This window comes from Taurulus bubalis (assembly GCF_910589615.1).
Source record: "Taurulus bubalis genome assembly, chromosome: 8".
Lineage (NCBI taxonomy): Eukaryota > Metazoa > Chordata > Actinopteri > Perciformes > Cottidae > Taurulus > Taurulus bubalis.
In genome coordinates, this window is record NC_136596.1 from 14350344 (window position 1) to 14360162 (window position 9819).

The following is a 9819-nucleotide window of genomic DNA, read 5'->3' on the forward strand; positions in this document are numbered from 1 at the left end:
TGTGATGGAAGTCATCAGAACCACCTTTTTGCTTTGGGGTCAGCAAACTTAAAACAATAGCAGGTTGTTGGACAATGAACACAATGAGAGGTAAAAAGATAAAAACAATTTGGGGCGATTTAGTTAGGCGAGAGGGGTGCAGTACAGTGAAGAACAACTGATTCACACTAAAAGAAAAAGACAAACAGAAGCAATGAAAACATGAGTTTGATTCCAGTCTTTATTGTAACAACAGGAAAAAGCTTGGGTAAAGCTATGTGCTCATGTTATTGCTTTTCACCACATCTCTGTAAGAGGTTAGCATTCAAACATTTGGATATTATAAGCAGGTGATTTGATGGAAGGGTTTACAAAATGTTACGACATGAGGCAAATAAACATGAAGTGAGAAACAAAATCTGACATACAAAGCAGAGATTGAACTTTTAGGCATCATTTTGAAGTTGGTTAACCATACTCACACTGGTTTTAACTTAATTCACAATTCTTCTGTATCAAATGGTTTCATACATTTAGATTTATTTTACATTTGCATCCACTTCTACTTAAACATTATGTGTCAAACATAAGTTGGGAGCTCAAACTTTAGACCCTACATTTTCCGTATGGCTCTTTCTGAACATGAACACAAAACATGGCGTACGGCACAGATCTGCCCTCCGATGCTGTATATCTGCCCACCTGATAACAGTCAGGTTCTTCCAGGCAAACCACACACGCACACACGCACACACACACACACACACACACACACACACACACACACACACACACACGCACACACGCACGTCGACAAAGCTGTCCTCTACTGTGGCAATCCTCCCCGGGCCTACAGACGTCCTGAACTAGTGTTTCCAAAACAAAGGATGAATGAACTCTGATCATTCAACGTGGCCGTCGCGTTTTGGCAGTTCGAGACATACCAGCGGTCTGATTGGTGATGCCGGGCAAGCTGCTGGCAAGCTTGGCCAGCCCGCCATTAGTGAGCAACTGGTGGATGGCGGTGGTTTTAGCCACTCCTCCTGTGGTGACCACAGGCAACGTCCGGAGCAGAGTACTGCTGCTGGTACAGACGGCGCTCAGGACCTGACCCTGGGGCTTGCCACAGACCGCCTGAAGGTGGAGGAGAAGAAGAAGACAAACACATAGTTTAAGGTCTGGTCTTATTCAAAAACAGACTTTGGATAAACTTCATCTTTTGCCCCCATTAGTAAACTCTTGTAAGAGTCTGCACATGTTCCCGTTGTGTACAATTTACATTCAGTTGCCATTTTATTAGGTACACTAAGATAAAACCAAGCTTTTTTCCAGGACCTAGACAACTTGCCATAATTGATGGATCTATGAATTCTGCTCTGTACCAGAAAATTCTGAAGGAGAGTATCCGGCCATCAGTTCGTGACCTCAAGCTCAAGCACACTTGGGTCATGCAGCACGACGATGATTCCAAACACATTAGCAAGTCCACCTGTGACTGGTTTTGGAGTGGCCGAGGTCAAAGTCCGGACTTAAATCCGATTGAGATGCTGTGGCATGACCTTAAACGAGACGTTTATGCTCAAACCATTCAATGTGGCTGAATTAAAACAATTCTGCAAAGAAGAACAGGCCAAGATTCCTCCACAGCGACTCCTTGCCAGTTATCGCAAACGCTTAATTGCAGTTGTTACTGCCCAGGGTGGCACAACCAGTTATTAGGTTTAGGGGGCAATTACCTTTTCACATAGGGCCAAGTAGGTTTGGATATATTTTCCCCTTAAATTAAAATCATTAAAAAACAGCATTTTGTATTTAATCTGGTAATCTTCGTCAAATGTTAAAATGTGTTTGATGGGAAGACAAATATGCAAAAAAATAAGAAACCAGGAAGGGAGAGCATGACAGGTGAATTAGAAATACACAGGCTTTATACAAAAGGCCTCCTGCAGCAACTAGGTCCACTCAGTGTGGCATGACTGATATTGAAGTGGAGATGAAATCAAAAATGCCCTTTTTACCCTTTTAAATCCCATCCCCGGTCATATCTTTCTTCATATAAAACATAAAGTAAAGTAAAGTCTCAATTGGTCATTTGTTAATGGCAGGAGAAGAAAATCATTCCCGCCTAATGCCTTGACCGGCTTGGCTAGGTTATCCATTACTTGAGGAAAAAAAGCCTCTTTCTGCGTACCTTAAATTAAACAAAGTTGTGTAACTTGTGGTTTGGTTGTCAGTACAGTTGACATAATTCCTTCCAACTGGACTTATTACAAGCTAAACTTCCATTGTGGTCATTCAAACATGTACGCAATGTAACCAAGAGGTACCTGGGTTATGCCTGTATTGGCTGATGTGGCGGGCAAGCTAGGAGCTTTGGTGATGATCTCCTGAAGACTGAAACTTAGGCCTCGTAGTAGACTGCTGGCGGAAGGCCCTACACACAAACAGAAAGACAATGAATCAAGGGAGCTGAAATTTGATTGAAATATGAATAACTCCTTGTACAAACTGATTCCACCCAATTCCCTAGATGGCCACGCACACGCACACACACGACAAGTCATGTCCAAAGGGTAAGGTACGGGACAGCGATGGTGCAAGAGGTAATCAATGATGATGTTTGCTGAAATATGTTGTCCTCACACACTGTTCTCTTCCAGTGTTCAAAACTGCAATCTCACTCTACAAAGTGGTTAGAACCGCACTGTGTGTTGAGGTTACTGTGCTGAGATTAGCTGCACTGTTCAGAGTGCAAACAGGCGTGCAGGGCAGGACAGGACAGAGATACCTTGGGCAGTAGGCGGAGCTTGCGCCTGGACTGGTGTGGAGGACCCTGACACCATACAAGGCTGCACGCTGTTGAATGAGCTGGAGCCTGGGGACAGGGCACCAGGTACTCCTGAGAGACTACCAGACCTGCAGTGACACACATAACCACCAATCTACTCAGGAGCTACCCCAGCAAGTAAAGATTGGCCATCACTCAGCTCTCAGACTATACCACTCATCAATCCCTCTGCACCAGACAAACTTTTGTCCCAAAGGGTGGGAGTGTGTGTTGTGGGTGTAGGCATGATAACGGGTTTAAGCGCTCTATACTGAATGTGCCTGTACCAGGGCAAGCTAGCTTACCGCTGGCCGGTGAGAAGTCCAGTAAGCTCCTTGGCTCCAGCCACAGTCTGTCCCACTGTCACTCTTAAGGGTTTCCCAGAGACACCCACTGCATGGAAAAGGGATCACATCATGATGGTCCGTTAGAGATATTTCAGAGGGCCCGTTGAATTGAACAATTACCTAACACATCTAGCTCGTCACAAATTACAGGTACCATACTTTTTCAGGAATAAATGGTTTTCAAAAGTCCTACATTTACTTAAGCATATTTTACATCAAACAAAAACATTGTCCTCACCCCATCTAACACTCAGTATGAAGGTGAGCTACTAAAATTTTTCTCCAATACTGTCTGTCTACTACTGACTTTATCAATCCACTAAACAACAAACTAAATCTGTTTATTCAGATCATACCGACTCAAGTTTATTCAATGTTTAAAGAAAACAGAGTAAATCACGGACAGTTTATATCAAACTAATGCTTTAAGAGTCCCATATGTAATATAAACACTAGGTTTTGTACCTTCATGTGCAGCAGGGCTGATGGTGCCCCCTGCTGACTCGCTTTGGGAAACAATGGTGACCTTGATCTTGGCTCTCTTGGCAGCTTTGCTTGGCGTGGGACTGGGCGCCTGCCTCCTCCTGCCATGAGACCTCAGTTCATCTCTGTCCAGGCCCTCCATCTGATCAGTGGTCACTGGGACTGCACCACACACAAACACATAAATTGACTAGACTGCTGAGGGGACTTTAACCTTGGCTGTTTTACCCTTCGTTAACCCCACCATTAATGTTACATCTTGCCTGTCTGTAATATAAACCTGCTTTGATTCCCCACCCCTCCAGCAATATAAAATGTACTATTCTGAGTTGAAGAAATGTAAAACTTCAAAGCATGACATTTGGTGTTTAGTGAGGAGCAAGAGCAATATTTCAGTGTGACATTCATATACTATTAGGGCAATGGAAACCAGGAAAGGAGTGAAAAGAAAGTGGAAAGAGAGAGGAAAATGGATAGACACTTACCAAAAATACAAGGAGGGGTGCCAGGAGGAAGATTTTTCCTCACAAGCATGTTTTGTTTCATAAAAGCAGCAAACTGAGCTAGAATGAAGGAAGGAAAAAAAGTCGGAAAAGAAAGATGAAAGAAGAGAAGAGACAGCGGATGAGGAGAGTATTTCAGTCACTTTCTATCTTGCCCTATCAAATGTTGCAACTTGACAACCTGTTGCAGCCATAATGTAGTTCTGTTGCTTTCTTTTATCTTTGAGGGACACACATTGAACACAGGGTGGCACATTAACATGAGAGGGCATATAGGTAAGTGCCTGGCAATGAGAACAAGGTGTGTGGACGCGAAGCAAACAGTTTTTGACCGTGGTTGTGTCAATGTGGTCGTGTCTTATCCTGTCTAGTGGTATCCTGTGTTGAGCTGTTACCAAGCATGTAAGATTGGATATTTGTTAAAGTCACTACACAAACCTTTAAGGTTTTTTTTTCCTCGCAATCATTTTCACATCTCCCAAAGAACCCGGTTTACTCTGCTCGCAGAAAATTCAGCAGAACTTGAGGTGAATGACTCATCGTAACAAGTTCACAGAAACAAGTTGAGTGAGATTGAGAGCCGTGTACAAACAGGTACCAAGGATTGCTGTGCATCTGTACGTGAACATGACTGTTTCAATGCATCCAAAACGTATTGTGGTGGTGAACTAACCTTGAGCCTGCTTAGGAGTGAGTACTGAGCCAGAGCGTTGCATGTGTGTCTTGAGGAGCTGCGTGGCTGTGATCAGATTGGACTTCTGTGCTGGAGAGAGACCAGATGTCTTAGGTTTTGGACTTGAAGTGGGACTGCTACAGACGCTAGACAGATCCTGAGGACAGTGAAGAGGAGGGACACCTGATGAGTCATGATTCATTATTGTCAGTCATTGAACATGTAAACCTATTGCTTATAATATTCATTACAAACTTACCTTAATTAAAATGCAGCCAGCTCAAACGACGTACGTACGTTAGAGTTTCTCCCAAATGCAGTTTACAAGATGTTACATACATAACTTTAAACGAAAAATAAAGAATATAGTACATATTCCTTAAATTCTCTAACTCAAGTCAGTGGAGGAAGTGAAATGCACCCAATCAGCACTTGGCTGTCATTTTGTTCCACACAAAAAAGAATGTGAGAAGACATCACTACCTTTTGATTTTCCATGAAGAAGCATAAATATTAACAATACTATCTAAAGTATTCTTATAGTAAATCAATAATCAGATGCAGCTCTCGTGGTTTATATAAAAGCTAAAGTGACACAGTGGCAATTGCAGCGCCAATTAACTGACCTCTGAACCTGAAGGTGAGATGGGAACTCTAAGTGCAGGCGAGGAAGGACGTCCTCTCTCCATGTCAAAGGGAAGCTCCCGCCGAGGCCTTTTCTTCTTCTCTGTGTCCAGGTCCCTCATCTCCCCTGAGCCATGGCTGTGGTTCTCCGCCCGTGTGAGGACAGCTGACAAGAAGTCAGCTATCTCATCCTGCAGATCAGTCATGAAAGAAGAGAAGAAAAAATCTATTGTTGTCAACATCATAGGTGTTTTTTTTTCTTCAGAGAATGAAAAACTCTCCAGACTAACAGCATAAATTTAACATTTCCAGTTATAAAGACCAACCTGAACGCAGCGGTCCACCATGGTCTGCGTTAGTCCCTCTGATTTAATCTTTGCCGCATTGATTCTGTGGAGGAAGAACATTTTGTGATACTACCAATACTAAAATCCATATCCTCAGCTAGAAAGAATATTATATATATCCTCTTATTTCCTCCTAGTTCAGGGGTTGGCAACCCGCGGCTCCGGAGCCGCATGCGGCTCTTTAGCCCGTCTGTTGCGGCTCCGTGAGGCTTTGACAAAAAAAACCTGTTTTATTTTCTTCTTCTTTTTTTTTGCCCAGTGGAAAAGCTTTCGAAGGGAATTCCTTTTATCTTGGAATTTTAGGTAATATTGGGTCACTAAAAATCAAAATAAATGTTTAAATATTTCTTTAACTAAAATGTGCGTCACATCCTGTCACGTAGCTGTCAAGCCTCTTTCCCTGCAGGTGGCTACTCGTGATTCAGAGCCCCGCCCTCGCTAAACTATCAACGGATAAATAAATAAAAAAGAAAAGTCACGGAGGAAAAGTAGAGCGTTTAATTCAGCGTGGACGTATTAATTTGCCTTCACTGCCAACGATGCTGCTGACCTGTCTGCTTGATATGTGGCGAGAAATTTACATTTAAAAATGTAATGTTGAAAGACTCTTCCAGAACAAGCATCTGCTGAAAGGTGTCAAGCTGCAGAAGAGCGATTCCTCAACTGCTGCAGTGAACTGAGCAAAGTAAATATACTTTCAGGAAGCTGATCAAGTCGCAAGACTCAACTACTGCTGCTGGTTCTGTGGCAGCTCATGAGACACTGAGGCGTCCGCTAGTAAAGACGGATACTCCTCCTCCGTTTGCGGAGCTCACGTAGCAAAAGATATGCGTTTAAAATGTAAAACTCACGTGAAGACAGGGATTGAACCTGCTACCTTGTGATTACAGGGTGAACACTCTATCACATGAGCCACATTTATAGACATTTGTTTGTTTGCATAGTTGTGCTTTTAATTGATCTCAATGTAACCGACACATGACTATTTTTTGTCTCCTCTTCATAAGAGTTTGATAGTTATAAACAGGTAAAATAGCAATATAAAGTCAGAAATTGTCTTTATTCTTGTTCTATAATTTCATAAATACAACAAACTATAGTTTTTTGTGTATATATATATATATAAAACTTCAGAAGCTGTGATATCAAATAGCTTTTGCGGCTACAGACACATTTTTTGTGTGGAAAAAAGGGCAAAATGGCTCTTTGGATAGGAAAGGTTGCTGACCCGTGTCCTAGTTAAACCGCCAGTTCAAGTTTGTGACTGACCTGAGGTTGTCGTCTGATCCCCCCACCACCACCAAGCTGTTATCTGCTCTCAGCTTCTCTCTGAACTCCTCCATGCCCTCTATGCTACATTGCAGAGCATTCTGACCGACCACAAACAACACTGGGGTCTTCATGTCCAGCAGCGGATCATCTACATCCTGCAAACAAGTATCACATTAACATTCAGTACAACCACTGACTTGAAGCAAAAGGTCAGATTTTCTTAGTGAAAACTAATGAATAAAAATAAATGGAAGATACTGTCTACGGTCTTACCCCTCTTGGTCCATTGACTGTTAGCAGGGGGAAGCCGAGACACACTACAGCGGTCAGATACTCCATAAGAGATACCTGTAATGAATCAGCATATATAATTAGAAAAATAATTAAAAAAGGATTTGCATTTTTTAGGGATTAAAATGACTTCACATTATATAACTGATACATTATAAGAAGTCTTACATGACATGCGATGAGAGCACCAGCGTTCCAGCCAACCAGAATAATGGGTTTGTGGGGGAAGTGACTGTGAACCTGTTGGTTAAATGTATGGCATTATACAGGTGCAGACACATCCCATACAAAAATCAAACATAACATAATTTGTATTCTACATGGAGATGCTTTTTTCTTTTAATTTTGCCTTCACAGACATGAAGTGTTAAGAGAAACAGCTGAGACAATATAATTTCAACACAATTTGTCTAGTAGGTCCGATTTTGTTTAATGTGCACATTGCCAGTAAATAATGCTAAAACAATAATACCAGTACTGTGTAGGTGATAAGAAACTTAAAAAAAACTGATAAGTTGTCTCTCATGCAATTAATTCCATAGTGAGTATGCACATTAAAAACAAATCAACAACACAAACATCACCATCACACTGCAACTACAGAACATACAAGTAGAAAATAAAAAACAGAACACCATACCTCCATGACCTTCGCTCTGACGGTGCCCAACATGTGCTCTAAGCACTGTGTGATGCCAATATTGGCTCCGCTATTCACGTGACTGTGTACTGGAATGACCTGATATGGAAACCGCTATTATAGACACTTTTCTGACATTATTAAAACCCAAATAATATAGATTTAACTGAATGAGACTTAATACCTTTCCCAAACAAGAGAGTTGTGACTGCCAGAATCTCATACGCCTTGATGTAGAGAGGGCAGGATTGGTTGGGCTTGATGGTGCAATTAGGATCAGTGGTGATCCAGGAAGTTTGCTCTGAAACATACATAAAAACAGACAGGGATTTAGTCTTTAATTGTTACAGATCCCGAAGAACAAATCAAATCACAAAACTGTATAACATCGCTTCCTATTCAAATAGTTATGTGTTACCGGTTTGTTTTGAGACAGGACTCCCACAGCCGGGTCCCAGGGCCGTTTCAAAAGCAGTGACAGGGCCTCTGCACTTGGAGTGCCAGTCTTTGCTGTTGTCAGCAACATTCTGTCAATCAGCAACGGCAACTTCCAAGACACAAAGAAGAATAATAAGGAATCGAGAATCACGAATCTTGCAAATACAGGTGCCGACATCTGACAGTAACTATGGAGCAATTCTTACTCTACATCAAATTACACACATCACACCTTGCTTTTGAGAGTTTGCAGCACATCCAGGTAAGCAGCAAGCATAGCGAGGCTTAAGGATTCAATCATGGTAGTGTGTAACCACTGCGTCAGTTTGGTATCCCAGTTCACACTGGCTAATGCATGTCGCACCTTCCTGGCACACTTGTCCACAGCTATTCTCCGCAAGATTGGCTCATTGGAAGCCTAAGAGAAATTAAGATCACACGGGAGACCAACAAAAGCAATTTACAAATAGCTTTAGTCACACACATCACTTCACGGATGACGATTTACCTTGACTTTAAAAATGTGAAACTCAAAATAACTGTGCTGGTTCTTTTCAAATGATGATATAAGCTGGAGTCCATATGCAAAAAAAAAATATCAAGAAATATCAGAGATCAATAACTGTTTCAATCCAGTGATCACAAATGTTGCTAAAAAAACTATAATTTAAAGCTCTAGAGAAGATTTTCAGAACTTACATTTTCATTGGCCAGGCGGGCCAGTCTTTCAGCTTGTAGGGCTTTAAGGACTTTGTTGAACAGTTTGTTCTGGGCCACTGACCATCCAGTCCTGAAACCAAATAATGATGAAGTCAAAAATATGCACTGTAACTTATATACTTTCAACATTGTCTGTATGGACACAAGTGTCAAGTAGAGGATGAATGAACTGGCTCCAGATGATTACTTGTTTACATGTTCCTCCCAGTCATCGGGGGGTGGAGGGCTCTCAGCAACCGTGCGAGCAAACAGAACGTGACGCTCACACTCCTTCATCACACTAAGAGCTTTCTGATTATCATAAAGAGGAACCGGTGTCGGTTTCACGGTCTCCACATCTAACACAGAATCCGAGTCTCTGCAGACAAAAGAAAAGGAAATGTGAAGTTACTGCAAGGCAGAAAATAGCTAATTGATCAAACTGATCACTGGGGGATTAATTCCAGATACATATTATGGAAAGGAGCTTTTTGACTTACGACAAGGCTTCAGGTTGGCGACGAGGGGTAACAAACAGTGTCCTTGTGGGCCGGGCACTGCTGGCATCTGGATGGGCATTCCATGGTTTGGCATAACTGTGGTCCAGAAACACCAAATCCAACTCTCTTTCATGAGCTGACAGCTGGAAAAGCAAGGATGTGCCCATTTTTCGAGCTGATATCTGAAAGTCCTTAT

General features: G+C 42.0%; 1 protein-coding gene across 3 annotated transcripts; it reads right to left on the bottom strand.

Moving 5' to 3' along the window:
- Nucleotides 1–211: 211 nt before the first annotated feature.
- Nucleotides 212–9190, bottom strand: kansl3 (KAT8 regulatory NSL complex subunit 3). Of its 3 annotated transcripts, XM_079222006.1 has the most exons (17): nt 9124–9190; nt 8657–8842; nt 8405–8533; nt 8171–8287; nt 7987–8085; nt 7515–7586; nt 7329–7403; nt 7053–7210; nt 5763–5826; nt 5439–5627; nt 4813–4969; nt 4122–4199; nt 3619–3798; nt 3112–3199; nt 2768–2895; nt 2307–2413; nt 212–1113 (listed from the first exon to the last, which is right to left on the bottom strand). In XM_079222006.1, the coding sequence occupies exons 2-17, from the start codon at nt 8723–8725 to the stop codon at nt 886–888; spliced, it is 1938 nt and encodes a 645-aa protein (XP_079078132.1). In that variant the 5' UTR covers nt 8726–8842; nt 9124–9190; the 3' UTR covers nt 212–885. The 3 variants fall into 3 exon arrangements, with proteins under 3 accessions (XP_079078132.1, XP_079078133.1, XP_079078131.1); XM_079222007.1 differs by lacking the exon at nt 4122–4199; XM_079222005.1 differs by lacking the exons at nt 4122–4199; nt 9124–9190 and having other exon boundaries at nt 8657–8825.
- Nucleotides 9191–9819: the final 629 nt, after the last annotated feature.

What these genes read in the sequence shown, in the direction of transcription:
- kansl3 (XM_079222006.1), bottom strand. Translation starts at nt 8,725, where the DNA reads ATGATTGAATCCTTAAGCCTCGCTATGCTTGCTGCTTACCTGGATGTG. An exon ending in GGACTTCTCACCGGCCAGCG is followed by an intron (nt 2,896 to 3,111) that starts GTAAGCTAGCTT and finishes GTGTCACTGCAG; the next exon opens with GTCTGGTAGTCTCTCAGGAG. An exon ending in AGCTCCGCCTACTGCCCAAG is followed by an intron (nt 2,414 to 2,767) that starts GTATCTCTGTCC and finishes GTTTGTGTGTAG; the next exon opens with GGCCTTCCGCCAGCAGTCTA.